The following is a 17110-nucleotide window of genomic DNA, read 5'->3' as shown; positions in this document are numbered from 1 at the left end:
TGACTAATTTAGAGCATGTTCCTGAAAATTTCCTATCATGAGTAAATATTATGTGGTGAAAATCAGCTCCTTTACCTTGAGAGGATCAGCCATAGTGAAAATTTGATGCATCTAAATTGCATCAGCCTTTCCACAAGTGCCTAAGTGTGTGTTATTTAATATTGGTCATTTAATACTGTTCTGATCCTAAAGAAAAACAGTAGAGGCTGACACACCAGTTAAGATGATTTATTTTTTAGCATGTTAAAGGAATCTTATTTTCAGTAAGTTTGTTACAATTCTGGTTGCTTTTTTTCAGTAGAACAACTGCTACCTCAACCCCCTTTTGATGTTGCTGGATCCTCACAGACATCTTGAAGTGTCCACATGTCATACAGACACTGGGCAGGATATTATCTTGTCCTCTAACATCACACTGATGATCAGAAACACAAAGTAAAGAGCAAACATGGTGAGCCCCAGTAATTTGTTCATTTTCCATTTACAGATAGCAATAGAGATAATCACAAACAGGAGCATGAGGAAAAGGAGAACAATTGCACAAAACAAACCATTGCTGCTGACTGCCACAGGGCTGAGGCCATTGAAGATAGAAAAAAGGAACCAGGGAACTGGTAGGCTGCAAGGAAGGGAAAAGTAATTGAAATAAATGTTTTAAGGCAGTTCATTATCTGCATCATAACTAAGCGATTTTTTTCCAAACTGTTACGGGGGAAAAAATGCATTATTGTATTCAATATAACTCAGCATAAATCTAAACTGGATGTTTTTCCTGTCAAAACTACATTTGGATAATGCTTGCACTATCATAATGCAATCCAAGAGTAAAAGGGTTTGAAAATAATACCTAAGAATTAAGTGCCTTGGTGAGCTATAATAAAGAAATGTCCTGATGGTTGAGGATGGGAGATGCAGGCACTGATACTGACCTTCCCCAGGAGCTGGATGTCTGAGTGACCAGGTAAGGCTCCTGTATAGCTTGGACATTAGCCAAAGATGTCTTGCATTTTTGTCTTGAAAAACTGGTAATTTTGTGTTGAGTGGTGATTTGGTTAATTGGGTGAAGATAGTGGGCTGAGTTATAACAGTTTGTCTTTCCTGGCTGGGTTTGGATTTGGGTTGGGTTTCTTCAAAAGGAACTGGTTGCTCAGCTGCCCTTCACTTAACTACAGCTGGAATGAAATTAACTGAGGCGTGTTTGGTTTCAAACCAGGTAACTTTGTGTTCCAGAAGAAATGCAGCTCTTGGCATGGCCCTGGTACTCACCCAACAGTGATGTCGAAGATGTTGCTGCCCACAGAGCTGGACACAGCCATGTCCCCCAGGCCCTTGCGGGCCACGATGACACTGGTGATGAGGTCAGGGATGGATGTGCCTGCTGCCAGTATGGTTAACCCCATAATCTCCTCTGAGATCCCAATTGTCTCACCAACCTAATCAACACAATGTTGGGTAGGGCTTTAGCAGTGGAACATGGAGTGCATTGCTCTGTGCACTGTTAGGGTTTGTGCCATACTTGAGTTAAAATATTCCAAGTCCCATAAATGTGGCAGCATTTTCCTGCTTTATAGGATTAATAATTTCCATTTTACTGTGTCTGTTGATTCTGGGTTTGCTCTGTAGTGTAGGAAATCTGACCACATTGATGCCAGCACTGAGCCAAGGTCAATTTTCCTGTCCTCAGTCCTCCTCTTCTGGATGTTGTCTACCTTTGCAAATTTAACATCAGCTGTGCAAGATCTAAGGGCCTTTGGAGATGACAGCCCTTGGATTTATGGCATGATCAGATCTACTGTGCATGTGCAATAAATCACTCAATACAGACTGGGGGGCTGTTCCTACAAGATGGAAATGTTATTTCCCAGAATACCAGATGAATATTAAGATGGGGGAGGGAAGAACATTTAGCATCTTCCAGAATCAGAACCTATATTTTCCTAGAATTTTAATTAGGTAATGGATAATTATGTTCTGCACAGAAACATTCATTAATGAAAAGTCAGAATTAAGATAAATCTTGATGGTGCTTTTCCTTTTACTGATGCACAGACTCCCTTAGAAGCTCTCAGAAATGAATGAATCTTTGTCAAATCAAAAAAAAAAGGACATCAAAAATTCCCTTTTGGGTTCTAACAAAACAAAGTTTCTACTGTTGTGATGGATGACTGCAGCTGTAATTCATCAGATAAAATGCCACAGTACCACTGTCCCCTCTCTCCATCTACTTGTTCTGAAATGGGGATTTACAGAAAGAACAAAACCTCTCACCTGGTGAGCCCACCACACCATGAGATAAGAGAATGCAGCAATCCAGAGGATGGATCCAAAAAATGTGATGACAAAGAATTTTTTTGATTCCTGTTGAAATCAAGTTTGAAAAGAAAAAAGAGAAGTTTCAGGGAAGTTAATAGTCCCCATTGAAAACTGTTCACCTGAAACACTTCACTGCAATTGATTGCTTTAACTTGGACCCTGGTCTCTGTTTGCTGTTTTTCAGCTTGATTAGGTGACCTGTAGTTGCTAGAATTTGTGGTTTATTAAATTAAGTCTGGAATGACCTTACACTGCAGCTGGGGCTCCTGTCCCACTCCCTGCAGCAGTTACAGCCCTTCAGCTATGCAAAGACTCCAGACATGGGAAAATGGACCCAGGGACTCTGGCCCAGAGGAAATCTGTAGCTCAGTTCATGACTCCAGGAGCAGAAGGAAGGTGGATTCTTACCGAGTTTCTGACATCAGGCAGAGTGCTCCAGAGAGGAAAGACAATGGGAAAGAGGAAGAGGTAAATCGCTTGTTTTGTCCTTGATTCTGGCCACTCCAGAGACAAGGGCTCATCGTTTTCATCACTCTCTGTGCTGTCACTATCACTGTCCTCCTGGCTCTCAGAGCTGCTGTCGTCTGAGGTGTCACTGCTTGACGGGGGGGGCTGTACACAGAGTAAAAAATCAAAAAGCCAATATATTTTCACCCAAGGAGCTGCAGTTACTCACTGTGGCCTCACCTGAGCAGAGCTCACATTTGTAACCTGCTGAGGGCAGCCACAGCTCTTGTGGGACAGGACCCAGGCACACCCCAACCCAGCACCTGTGTATTGTTAACTAATGGGCATCCATTTACTAGAACCACCTTTTAGAAACAAATATTTCATGTCCTTGAAAAAAACTTTTATTCATTGGAACTGCTAAATCACCCACAAGGGATTTGGGGAGCAAAACAGAACAGTCTGCTGGTGAGCACAGGACAGGCTCTTATCTCTCCTTACCCTGGAGTACCCTCAGAAGAGTCATTGAGGGGTCAATACTATCCAGTGTCACTTGGTGTCATCATTTGGACCCAATTTGTGTTTGTAAGCCAAAGTGTTTCAGCCAGCATCTTAGATTACTACACACAGAGCCTATTTATAGATGGCAGTGACATGGGCTGGGTCCTGTCCCAACAGCTCTGGAGAGGGAAGCAGGAAAGGACATGTGAAGGTCAGCCTGGGTGGGCACTCAGTGCCTGTGCTCCTGATTTGGGTACCTGTCCATCCTGTGGCACATCTGCCTTCTGTGTGTCCTTGCTGGGCTCAGACTCAGTGGCAGGAGTCACCTGGACGTTGCTTGGTGCTTTCTTTCCCTCTTCTGCAAAAGCAAAAAGAAGGAATGCTGGTTTCAGTCATCCTGGATGAGTGTCCACCATATCAGGGATCACCTTCCCTGTGACCAGCAGAGGGTCTCAGCTCCCTCCCACAGTGGTGGCATTTCAGGTTAAATGCCCTGAGATTACTTTGGTTTGTTGTGTGTCCTCCCTGACTGCTGTGATTGTGTTTGGTAAATCTGGGCAGGATTTGGCCCAACTGGAATAGAGTGAGACCTTGGTGCTCCTCTGACCTTCATGCAGAACTGCTGTAAGAAGCAGGGAAATGCTAATTACCTCATCTACAGCTGATGGGCATTTCTTGGTTTCTTTCTGGATTCTGAAGTTTGTATTAAAACCATCCTTAAAACCCAGAAAGGATGTAAAGCTTTACTCCTCAGGTTTCCTTCCCCCCAGCTCCCCCCTCCCTCTGTAGAGCACAGCATTCTCCAGGGACCTGATACTCTTCAAGGCTTCTGAGAAATGACCAGGATGTGCTGCCAGACTTTAATCCCTGATCTTTTGGTGGGTATTCAAAAGCAAATAGGAAAGTGCTGACACGTGCTAGGAAATAACTGCAATGTCCTGCTGTTCCTGCATTAGCCTGCATAGCCAAGAGGAACACAGAAACCTCTGTGGGAACAGCAGAAATATGGATAACACGGAGCAGGGATGAGAGAGTGAAGTCAGTGTGGTATTTATAGCACACACCAAGAATTTACTTGGGTTTTAAACAGTGTTTTTCTCAACTTTGAGCTCATTCACACCCATGAGGTGCTCAGGTGCCTGGGTTGTGTGGAGCTGGCACTTTCCAAAGTTTGTTCAAAATCTTCAGCCTTGCTGGTAGCACAAATCTGTGTTGTAGCACAGGTCAGCTCTGGCTCCACGGCAGCCTTTGTGTCAGGAGTGACTGACAGAGGGCAGGTTAAATGTTAGATTAGAAATGCTTCCCTGTGAGGGTGGTGAGGCCCCAGCACAGGTTCCCAGAGAAGCTGTGGCTGCTCCATCCCTGGAAGTGCCCAAGGCCAGGTTGGATGGAGCTTGGAGCAGCCTGGGATGGTGGAAGGTGTCCCTTGGCAGGGGTTGGGATGGGATGGTCTCTAAGGTTCTTTCCAACCCAAAGCACTGTATGATTCTGTGATGCTGTTAAAGGGAGGGTGCACAGGTCCTTGGAATTGATACAGACAAAGTGTAGATTATTCCCTCTGGAGGAACCTTCTGTACCCTTCTGCAAACATGTGAAGTTACTTGGTTTCAACAAACACCTCATTTGCAGGGTCTGCCAGAGAGCAGCAGCACCCAAGTGTCTGCAGTGCCCTGCTTTCCCTCCTGCACTGTTCCATGGCCATTTGCAGTCCACCCTTGCAGCTCTCCCTGCCCTGCCTCACTAACAGCTCCCCTGGGGATGGCTGCTCCCGCCCTCGGGCATCAATCGATTCCTGCTGCATTGTTACAGCAGCCATCTGTGCCCAGAAACAGCACAAAATTTGTGTTACACCCCAGAGTTTCCTTGCCTGCCCTTGGACTTTGCGTGCTGGGAAGGGGTGAGGGCTTGCAGTGCAAAACAAGGCAAACAGTGCTGGCTCTTCCTGCACTCACCTGGCTGGGAGCCTTGTCCTTCCAGGGTCTCATCCTTGGCCTTGGCCAGTTTGCTCAGGGTGTCAACCCTGTCTTTAAATTTTGCTGTGGGTGAGAAGGACACGATCATCAGGGGCTGTCACTGCAAAGCCCCCCTGGCCCTGCCTCCCCCAACACTCACGAGCTCTTGCCCCCTTCCCCCTGCAGGTGCTGCCCCAGGGGTTGTTCTAGCTGAGACCTCAGGCTTGGCTGCTGCTAGGTGCTCATAGCTGTTGGATTTAACTGCTTGGTGCTACAGCAATTACACCAGCAATTTGACAGAACTATTTAAGGAGAATCTAGAGTGATGCTTAAAGTTTTAGCTTTTATATTTTCCAGATTCTGTACTGCATTAGTACATAACTCTGAACTTCATATGCAGTGTTATCAAGTTCTCTTTACAGTTCAGACAAAACTCCTTTTCCAGCCCCAGAACCAAGGACACCATTGCAGCTTCAGGCCCAAAAAGTGCAAACAGCAAACTGAGGAGAGCAAACTGGGAGGATGGGGCTGCATAACCTGGAGCTGCAATTGGATAATTAACTCCAATATGGAAATGGACCAAAACTTATGAAAGCGTGGAAATGTGTGACCTGCTGTCCATCTCGGGTGTAGCCATGGCCAGGCTCTTGTACTGCCCAAGGTGTATCCTGTGAAGGCCTTTTAATAAACCCCTACTTTATTCCTGTAACACTGTCTAGCCTCTGTTCTAGCCAGCCTCTCAAGGCATCAAGAGGAATGAGAAATGCTTTTCAGGTCAGTAATACAAAGGATATCTGTACTTTATAGGAATAAAATGCAGAAAGAACAGATGGGGAGTTTCAGTGCAATATCATCATGTTCACAATGGACTATTGATTTTTTTCCTAGGCTAGATTATGAGCAAACTAAAAATCACACCTTCCTCCTGCCATGTGGCTGTTGAAGAGGCTTTAGGGTGCTGCTTACAGCCTGGGCACCTGAAGGGAATGGAAAATAAACACCTTTTATGTTCCCGTTCCCTGGAAAATGATTGATTTTTCTAAGTATACACAAGTGCCTCCTGCTGGAGCTGTTCTAAATTCCTGGTATCCAGGTTCAGCATGGTTCAGGCTGTTTGAGAGATGTTCTTCACCAGCACAGGTCTGGTGCTCTATTTCTGGGACTGCTGAGAGATTCTTCCACTGTGAACCAAGCTCTGCCTTACTCAGCTGAGCTGCTTTTTTATTGATTTCCAGTGAACTGTGGAACTGTGTGTCTCTATAGTTGTTTTTTACTCAAATGTCTTACTGCTCTCAGTGAAAGTGAACAAGAATGGGCTCAAAGAAAAGCCCCATTTTGCTCTAATCTCTGTCCTCTGTTGAGCTGCACACCCAATGACTGAGGGTCACTGGGTTTGCACATGGGCAGTAGCCACAAGAATTGGCCAATGCTGTGTTTGGCTTGTGTGCAGGGCTGTAAAATAATTTTCTCTGAAAGCTTTATCACACTGATTTAATCTACTGTGTTGTTGACTATGCACCCAGAAGGTGCAGTTGTCACATTGCCTCAAGGGTGGGGCCCTGCCATTTTATTAATCACTGTGACACTGAGATAATAGAAATAGCATGTCCAGCCATGTGGGCAGAACTATTGTTCTGAGCTGAACCTTGTGAAAATCAGTAAATTCTGCTGTATGTCCAATAACTGGGCCCAGCCCAGACAGGAAGACCTCAGGGGACAAGTCCTACACTGGTGAGATTCCTGCTGCTGTCTGACAGAAACATCTTTCACCAGCTGGGATTTCCACTGAGCACTGGAATGGTTGGACTAGGATGAAACCATCATGGAGTACCAGAATGGTTTGGGTTGGAAGGGACCTTAAAGGCCAATCCCACCCCCCTGCCATGAGCTGGGACAACTTCCACCATCCCAGGCTGCTCCAAGCCCCATCCATCCTGGCCTTGGACACTTCCAGGGATCCAGGGGCAGTCACAGCTTCTCTGGGCACCCTGTTCTGGGACCTCACCACCCTTGCAGGTAGGAATTTCTAATCAAATGATCATTTCTTCTCCTTGGAAAGGCTGGCTGGAACTCAAGAGCCTGACTCTTCCATGCTCCTTGTCAGTACTGAAGGTCACTGGAGGGGATGTGAAATGTTGGCTTCCTTCCCCCTGTGCTCGTGCACAAGCACATCCCTCAGTGCAGGGGTGACCTTTTGCTCCCAGTCTCCTCTAAGCACTGGGCAATGCATCCTTGTGTTTGGCTTTTCCCTGAAGCTGCTGCAGAAGCTCCTGTCAGCAGGGTCAGCAGGGTCAGCCTGAGATTATGGAAATTCCAGCTCCTGGCTCGCTGCCCTCAGCCAGGCCCCAGGCTGGGAGGAGCCCGGGAGCATCTCTGTCAGGATAAACAGATTAGGCCCAGGCCACTGGCCAGTTCTCATGAGATCAGCCTCCTTTAAAAGGGTGGTAATTCCTCTGGCACACAATTCCTGCAGGAGGGACTGAGACTGGAGGCAGAGCTGGCTCTAAGCTGGCCAGACCTGCAGGTCAGCACGGGGAGGAAGGATGTCTGTGGGCTGTGCAGGGCAGTGTCCCTCAGTGCCCTGGGCCATTCACTGCTGGCAGCTCTGTCCCCAGGGCTCAGAGCCCATCACACGGGACATGTCTGTGTCCAGTGGCCCTGAGATGCTCTCCAGGAGAAGTCTTGTCCTCTGAACTGACAGCATCCAGGATGGACTTCAGGTAGCAGCTGAGCTTCTATCTTGAATTTGGCTCTTACATTTAATTCACTCTTTGGCTCTAATATTCACTCTAATAGGACTGGCAACACAATCAGCAGGGAGGATTTTTTCTTTACAGTTTGGCATGAGCCTGAAGGATTTGGAGATTCTGCTATATAAAAGTGGAAGTATAAAAAAAGTCTTGTGATTCCTTTTTGCCCTCTGGATCTGGAATGCTAATGAAGCAAGGAGAAGCTGTAGCTGCCTTCAGCCTTCTCCAGCCTGCAACAGTGCCCACTGCTCTGGTCTAATTTTCAAAATCATTACCCTGTTAACTGGGGCATAGTGAGGGCACGCAGCTCTGACAACCTCTCTGCTGGAGCCTTCTGCTTCATTCAAAAAGAAATGTAGGCTTCTGCTTTGTTCCCTGTGTGACTAGAGTTTAAAGAGTCTGGTGGTAAGGCTAGAGGTTCAGAAATGAGAGGGCTCCTGAGCATTTCCAAAATCCTCACTGCCTTTACTTCCCCAACAGTTCCCTCTGGTCTCTAATGGGATGATCTGGAAAAGATCTCACGCTCTTCTTCTACTCATTTTCACAGGCACTGGGGAAAAGGACAAGAGAACAAACTTGCTAGAAATTCCTAATTAAAAAAAAAGGCACATTGAAGGTAAAAAGTTCTATCAAAAATATAATTCAGGATGCCATGTAAATATTAGAACTTCCAAAGTAAACGCGTAGTCTCTCTGAGACAAAGACTTAAATAATGATATCTTCCTACTACGAAAAGAAATAACTCCACATTCTGAACTCAATCCACTCTTCAAAAGAGAAATTCTGTTTCACACAAGGGGTGTTGCAGCTTTGTGTTTCATACTCCTGCATTTCCAAGACCTCTGCCCCTGATGTTTGGGATTGGAGGCCCAGTGCTGGCAGCTTTTCTATGTTTTGGGCCTTGCTGCCCTGAAACCACTTCTGTGCTGCCCAAATAAAAAGCAAGGGCAGCTGAAAGAAGGAAACCCTACAGAATCCTGATTGCAGCAGGTTCAGTGAGGAACTGCTGAGCAACTGTTGGCAACCTTTTCCTTCTGTTGAGTGTTCATTCCCACAGCCTGTAAGTGCTGATGCCACAGGCCTTGGCAAGAAGGAACAAGAGCCCTTGAGGAAAGATATATTGCTTTGGGATCATCTTTTATGTGGCAGCCTAATTACAGAAATGTGCCTGGTACAGAGAGAGCTGCACACCCAGCAAAGGGAGGGACAGTGTTGGAGATCCATGGGAAGCAGGCACAGCTGTCCCCAGGGTCCCACAGGGCTGCAGGGCTGTTAACACAGGACTAGGAGCTATTGACATATCAGAACACAAGCCCTCATAAGCCTTGCAGGTTCAAATCCTTTTCCAGATCCTCCCTTGGGATGTCATTCTATCTCTTTGGCCAAGCTCCTCAAGGCACTTAGTTTTCTCAGTCTATGCATAAATTTCTTTTCTCCAAACTCTCTTTCCTTTAGGTAGGAAGTTATCGGATTAAGGAGTATCTCCTACAAGACACACAGGATTTGACACATTGGCTCCTTGATTTTTGAGTGCTGAGCTGTTGTAATATCAGTAATTTTATTGTTATATTTTGTAAGGTGGTGTGCTGTTTCTCACAGCCTTGAGTGGAGCAGGCACGTAGCTGGGGCAGAGGTTTTGCCATTAACTCAGTGGCGTTATTAAAGTAGAGGCTCTGGTTTATAAAACCCTTCAGGAGAGGCTGTTGCAGCCCATCCCCGCGCGGTCCCTGCAGAATCAGGCACAGATGCACACGGTCACACTCCCATCTAGTGGCTGCTGCACACACAGAACTCATCCTGCCGGGCCGCCGGCGCAGGGTGGATATCGGGAAAAATTCCTGCACCCGAAGGGTCCTCAAGCCTGGCACAGGGAGTCACCATGCCCGGAGGGGTTTAAAGGATGTGTGGATGGGGCACTGGGGGACACGTGGCCTTGGCAGTGCTGGGGGAACACTCGGACTTGATGATCTTAAAGGTCTTTTTCAAACTAAATGATGCAGTGATTCTATGAAATGAGTAGGCAAGTTCTCTTTGAGAGAAAATCCAAACTGGTCTCCAGGTCCTGTTTATTCCATATTCACAAGGCCTGGGAGCAGTAGCCTCTTCAGCAAGGCCAGGGGAAAGCTCCCTGTTCTGGGCTGAACGGGCTGGGGCTCTCCTTGGCCTTGGCTGCAACCTCAGCCCCTCAGAGCTCTCCCGCTGAGGGGTCCCAGAGTTTCACCAGGGCACCAGCCTGGATCAGAAAGCCAAACTCGTGGTGGCCTTGGGTGGGCAGATACTGCACAGAGACATTTAGAGGTGTGGGAAGGATGAGAAGGTGCTGGAAGGTCTCTGAGTGGCAGCAGCCCTTCAATTCTGGCACTTTCTGATGCTCAAGGCAATGGCACATCCTCTTGGAAGGTTTTGGGTCTATGCTGGTGCTGTTGATACAACCTTTTGGAGGCACAGCAGGCAAGGAACAAACCCTGATGAGTCTGGCTCTTGTTAGGCTACTGTTGATAACACATTGGGCGCCTTCACTGGAATCTGTCAAAGCAGACACTGATCTGCCTTGCTGTCCTCCTCCAGCCTCCTTGTTCCCTTGATCAGTTTGTGCAGCTGGGATTCTGATCTGGAGAGTCCTCTTTGTAACCTCTGCGAGGGACACGAGAGGTGTTGATCTGCTTAGCTTCAATCTCTCTTTGAATGAGCAGCAGATAATCTCTTTAGAACAAGTAGGGCAGTGGAGGGGTGGGGCATGTTCTGGGCTAGGAAAGAAAATCTTAAAGATGTTTTTTATTAATGTGCTTCACTCCTTCTTTGAAAATAAACCTCCACAGTGTGATTGGATTAAAGTTAATATAAAGTAACACATTAAAAGGCTGTGCACAAACACCCTGGTCTGTCTGGAGATAAGGCTTCCTGGGCAGTTTAAATGAGGTCTTGGATCTGAGCTGGTCATTCCCTGGCCCTGGGGAGCTGCCCATTGCCTGCACAGGGCTGTGGGCACACTGTGCCATGGCAGTGATGATTGGTGAGCTTTCAGAGGTGTCAGCCTGAATCACACAGAATTGGCCTCACCATCAGGATTAGAATCCCAGCTGGGATTTTAACCACTGTCAAAAAGAGAATTCCTCAAGGGTTTTATCCTCTTTTTGTGCTGCTCTTTCAGGGCTGGGATGAGGTCTGAGCTAAGAAGAGGAAGATGGGATGTGCTATGGGACAGGGGGAGCCTGTAACTCACATTAACTGCACTGCAGTCAGAGAGACAGCAGAGATAGAGGATGTCACCACTTCCAGGGACCCCAGCAGCAGCTGCCACCACAGCAGTAACCAGTTGGGCACAGGAAAAGCAGACATGGCAGGATCAAAACATGAGGTGTTTGTCCTTGCCAGCCACGCGATTGGAAGGGGCACATCCCACTGTCACAGAGCTCCCTGCACCCGACACCATCTGTGATACTCAGCTGCACCCCAAGGGTGAGTTACTGACCCCAAAATACTGATTGTATTCCCAGTGAAACCACTCAGGGCTGTGAAGCCAAGGCCCTGTGGTGTGGAGCATGCACTCACCTTCTGCCAGGGGGTCCAGGGTGTGGATCATGAGCTGGACGATGGTGCCGCGCATCTGAGAGTTGTGCAGGGAGGCCGAGCTGCTGCCCCGCTGCAGGGCTGGCCCAGGCTGTGGGAAGGCACAAAACCACTCAGTTCCAGCTTCTTTGTCCTCTACACCAGACAAGGCCTCTCCAGGCCATGAGGCAGCAATTCAACAGCAGCAGAGGAATCAGTGCTCAGTGTTTGCTATGGGAAAGGACAGACCCCACCAGCCACTGCTATGACAGCTCAGGAAGAAATTTGGCCATGAAACCAGGTAAGAAGAGTCACTGTCTGAATTTCTATATGACTGTTTTATAGCAGGGAATGAGCAGCACTCTTCTAGTTAAATCCACCTGGGAAGCCTGAGCTGTCTCTTAAATTTTATAAAAATTCCTTAAAGGACAGGATTCTGCCAGGTGTCTCCTTGAGCAAACTGTGGCCATTGAGCCTGATATGATACAGGCTTTGGTCTGGGTTTCTTGACACAGGAGTTGACACTTTTATTTATGACCTGACATAGGGGGGAGATTCAAAATACCATTACTTCAGATCCCTGTAAAATTTCTTAGACCTACCTGAAGCTTCCTCACATCTGGTGGCTTCGTTGTTCCATCATCTACAACTGCCCTGCTTGTCTGCAAGCAATGAAGAACAGAAATGACCGATCACCTCTGCTGCTTCAAGATCTAATGATCCTCCAGGCTGCTGCCTGTGGGGAAGTGGCACAGCTGACACAAATGTCCATGGATGCTACTGAAAGAGCCAAAGCCATGAGCCTCCTTAAACCCATTGGCTTCTGAATAAAACAGGATTCTACCTAAAGCCTCCCAGCGAGGATGCAGGCACCTGAGGGCAGACTCACAACTGATTCCTGCAGCTACAGACAGACCCAGACTGCATCCCCAAACATGTGTATCCTTACTCATTTTCCAGCAGAGAGAAGGTTCAAAGACAGATTTTTTTACAGTGATTAGCATTACTTTCCATCATTTATAATTTCTGTGATTAATTTTTCCCAAGGGATAGGTTCAGCAGCTCTCTGTCATGCTACTAAACATTAGTGAGAGCTCTCTGCAAACCTGAAGTGCAGGGCTGGATTCAATCTGTGATGCTTGGTGATGTCCACAGTGATGTGTGTGTGTCAGTGCAATTTCTTGCACATGTATCCCACTGGAATGTAACCCAGGAGCTTTCAGGACTCCCAGCTGTGAGCACTGGCTGAACAACAAACCAGGAGTAGGAAAGAGAAGGAGTTTCTCAATTCTGCACCACTTCAGCTACCCTGACTTTCCTTATCTGCTTCCTTCCTTTCCTTAAATGATGTGGAGTGCAAGGATCTGAAGGTAAAGCATGCTTGAGGGCCAGGGACACATCTGACTAGCAGAGCATGCAGTGCCAGGGGACAGTTTGAAATCTGCTGCCATGGAATTGGGTTTGGGCACTTCAATCTGTGAATGCTGCCCAGGAGAGCAAGCAGTGATTGCTAAAGCTGCCAGATGCCTTTCTGTGCTGCTGATCAGGTAAGGAGTGATACCACCAGCATCCCAGCAACTGGCTTCAGAGAGAGAAAAGAGAATTTCCTCCAACATCTCTCAGTTGCAAGAGGCTGGGACAGAAACCTTTTCTACCCTGTGTACCAGAATTGTCCAACCTTGTTCCCAGACCAAAAACGTGTTTGTGCAAGTGTTCTTGCTGAAACTTCTTCTGATCTTCTGAACAACAAAGTAAGCAAAACCCCACACATCTTTGAAAGCAGCTAAGAGATATTTAGTAATTGCACAGGCAGAGCTCCCTGTTAGTGATGGCCTCCACTTTCTTAGATCTCACTAGTTTGGATTTCCCCATTTTAAAACCATAATTATTGACCAGTACCTGCATTCTGAGGTTCGAATATGTGCTTTGTGAAGGAGATGCAGTTTTTCTTTGTGGTTTACACTAAAAGTTATTTCCAACTTGCCCTCTGAACTCTAAGGACACCAACCTTCCGCATATGCTCTGCTGATGCTGCCTGCACAGCATTTAGCTTCTTTTTCAGCTCCTGCTTCACCCATTGCTCCAGGAACACGTTATGTTTCATGGTGAACACGTATGTGGCATAGGCAGTCAGTAAAAGGAGGCTTTCCCACCAATCAATGACACTGTCTAGGAAAAACAGGATGAGCATCAGTAAGTCTACAATGTAGAATGTGATGTCTCTAAATAAGGGCCACCATGTCAGGTGGAGTATCTGCCTCGAGAAGAGGGCACAGGTGCCAATGACAAAGAGGATATTAAACACTGCTGAGCCCACAATGGTACCGATGCCGACATTGCTGTGTGAGATGAAGACACCTATGAGGGACGTAAAGAGTTCTGGTGCTGATCCACCTGCTGCCATGAAGGTGGCTCCAGCCACATCTTCAGAGATCTCCAACTTCTCAGTGATCACTCCCAAAGCAGGAACAAAATACTCATCACACACTATGGCCAAGGCCACAAATACATACATCATGCCAAAGATGTGAAGTACAACCCACCCTTGCCTGCGTTCTTCCACACTGAACAGGTCCTGGGGATATTCTCCTTTGGACTCATAGGGTGGTTTTTCATCTGGGGCGCTTTCACTGGCGTTCTCTTGCTGTGGTGTTGTGCCCACTGATGTGGTGACGGGCACGGCTGGCTCAGGATCCACATAGATGCAGTGCCTTATTTTGGGTGCTGTGCCATTGCCTCTTACAGCAGTCTTGTTGCTGGGGAGGTCCCTGGAGGTCACTTGGGCAGGGTCCGTGGGTTGGGGGGCTCTGTGTGATGCTGGAAGGGCAGAGGGGCTGGACTGGAGCTGGTAGAAGGAAAGGACCAACACTGTGGCAAGCAAGAAAAGGATTCGGTTCCTCCGTAGCCGCCTCCTGCGCGGTAAATGCATTTCCTAAAGGTTCCAAACTCAGAGCTGTGTCCAGAGGCCACTGAAGACTTCACTTGGTCAGCAGTTTGCTGATCTGGAGCATTAGGACTGGAACTGCATAGCACAATTTCTAGCTGATCTGGAGCATCAGGAATGGAACTGCACAGCACAGAATGGGGAATCCTGCAAGAGAAAAATCTAGTGTGAAAAACAAAGTACTGCAACTTTCCACCATTTGGGCAGCAGCCCTTCACTGACTGCTTGTCTATTTTTCTATAAAAAGAAATGGATTTAAATGAGTAAAGAGAGATCTAGATCCAGATTTCAGTCTATTTATTAATATGACTGTAGGCTATGCTGATTAATAATGAAAGGTTTGGCTTAAGAGAGTGGAGTTGGCTGAGGCAGTCCAATCCAAGCTGAATTCTGGTTCCACCAAATGCCCATATCCAGGAGCTGTTAAGGACTGCATTGAGCAGAGTCCAGTTGTTATTCTGTAATATTATCAATTGGGTCAGTGTTGTGCAGGAGGAATGGATACGGCTTCTGTCAAGGAACCAAATTTAAATTGCTAAAAATGATGCTCTGAAGACAAGACCAAGCTGTTCAAACGTCCCTCCTAAACCAGTTATTCACCAAAATAAACTCAGGGGGATGGAAACTGGTTTAGATGTGATGCTGCTCCATGGCTTTCCAGCCTTTCACTCTCCAGGAAACCATCCAAGGGTGAGGTTTTTCTTTCAGTTTGAGCAGAGAGTGAGGAGAACGTGGTTCTAGTAAAACTGGGGGTGCTGAGCAGCCATTTGTTTCTATGACTACATCTTTTCAGGGCTTTCTGAAATCAGAACTGGCAAAGTGGAATTGTAATCATACCTTTTATTAGGGAGTAATTAGCATATCTTGCATAATTATGTGAACAGCATTTAGAAAGGGGGAGAAATTGTAAATGTCAGAGTGACAGTGCTTGCAGCTGTGACAGCACAGGAACAGGAATTTGGGGCTGGACAGAATTCACTCTTCAGCACTGCTTGAATGTTTTACCTTAGAATGACACTCTTCATGGATTATTTTTTTCCCCAGAGTGGGCATGTTACATTATTCTTTAGCTGTGAATCATAGTTTTCTAAACCATTCTCAGATAAGCTCTTCATGCAAGTTATCACACAGTCACCCTCTTGCATAACACCCAGGGAAGTTAACAGCCTAAATTCCTTGCAAAACAGGCAATGTTAATTTAAATAACTGGGAGAATCACTAAGGCAACTGTAAGGGAGGGTTATGGGAATACCTAAATAAATAGATAATACAAGCTTTGCTTTTCATACATAAAAAGAAAATAAACATACATGTGGCAGAACAGCACAAGAGGTATAACAAATTGCATGTTAAGAGAAAATAACTTTCCCTAACAAAGACAGGAGAGTTAAAAGGCAGAGAGAGAACACAGTTATGCACACACTCCTATTTAAAAATCTCCAAAACAAGCTGCTTAAAAGATGTTTTGCAAACAGAAAGAAATCCAAAACTAGGATCAGTTCTAAGAGCTCTGCAGCCTTTCACAACTCCTGACCAGAAGAATTCAGAATTGTTTCTCTAGTCTTCTAAGTTTAGGTCAATTCCTGATAAACTCCTTTTCTGACATCCTGTCTCAGTAACACGAAACCCAAGCAATCACACAAAGCTCCCCAGCCTACCTTCCAAAGGCCTGTCCAGGAGGAAGGGGAGTTCCAGAGGCTGGGTGTAGTGCTGGAAGCTTCTTTGGTACTTAACAGCCAGATGGGAGATGCTGTTGCAGAGAGAGGCAGGTGAAAATGATCCCATTTTCAGGATGTCTCCTCTGCTGGCAGAGTCCCAAAAGAAGAGCGGGTCAGGTGTGAAGGACATGTTAGTGGAGGAATTCCCAATCCAGTTTAATACCCACAGCCCCTAAGAAGATTAAATAGTATTGTATAGATTTGGGTCTATCTCTGAACCTTTGTCTGCTACCACAGGTTGTTCTCAGTGTGAGGACAGGTGATTATCCCCTTCACAAACTCCTGCACTGAAGCACCAGCCATGGACACGGATCACCCTCACGGCCCTGGCAGCGGCAAAATCACATTTATAAACACTTTTAAACATGGAACACTTTGAGGCATCTCCTGTGGCTGACAGGCCAGATGCCAGACAAGCAGCTCTGCTGGTCTTTGCCACAGTATGTGACCACTTTGCAATGCCAGAGCAAGGTTTAAAACTCATTGACTTCTGGAAAATCCCTCAGGGCCTGTGCCAGGAGCACTGAGGCAGAGGGACAGAGCAGGGACCTGGGACTCTTCTGTGGCACTGATATGGTGCAGCTTCACAGGGGAAGAAAAATAACATCATCCCTAGCCAAGGATTTAACAGACACAGCAATCTAAAAATGAGATTTATTGCAGGGGAATTAGAAATGTGTGATTTGATTTTGGGTCTCTCATGGCGAGAAGGACATCAAGGTGCTGGAGGATGTCCAGGGAAGGGAATGGAGCTGGAGAAGGATCTGGAGTGGTTGAGGGAGCTGAGAGAGCTCAGCCTGGAGCAAAGGAGGCTCAGGAGGGACCTTGTGGCTCTGCACAACTCCTGACAGGAGGGGACAGCCGGGGGGTCGGGCTCTGCTCCAGGGAACAGGAGCAGAGGGAACGGCCTCAAGTTGCAGCAGGGGAGATTTTGGT

At 46.8% G+C, this 17110-nt stretch overlaps 1 protein-coding gene across 1 annotated transcript; it reads right to left on the bottom strand.

The window, feature by feature from the left end:
* Nucleotides 1-212: 212 nt before the first annotated feature.
* Nucleotides 213-16233, bottom strand: SLC24A1 (solute carrier family 24 member 1). Its single transcript, XM_064722133.1, has 10 exons — nt 16115-16233; nt 13521-14603; nt 12115-12174; nt 11516-11624; nt 5214-5297; nt 3519-3619; nt 2722-2925; nt 2269-2358; nt 1267-1433; nt 213-619 (listed from the first exon to the last, which is right to left on the bottom strand). The coding sequence occupies exons 2-10, from the start codon at nt 14439-14441 to the stop codon at nt 370-372; spliced, it is 1986 nt and encodes a 661-aa protein (XP_064578203.1). The 5' UTR covers nt 14442-14603; nt 16115-16233; the 3' UTR covers nt 213-369.
* Between the last annotated feature and the right edge of the window lie 877 nt (nt 16234-17110).

This window comes from Zonotrichia leucophrys, chromosome 10 (assembly GCF_028769735.1).
Source record: "Zonotrichia leucophrys gambelii isolate GWCS_2022_RI chromosome 10, RI_Zleu_2.0, whole genome shotgun sequence".
In the NCBI taxonomy this organism is placed as follows: domain Eukaryota; kingdom Metazoa; phylum Chordata; class Aves; order Passeriformes; family Passerellidae; genus Zonotrichia; species Zonotrichia leucophrys.
This window is presented reverse-complemented; position numbering and strand designations above follow the sequence as displayed.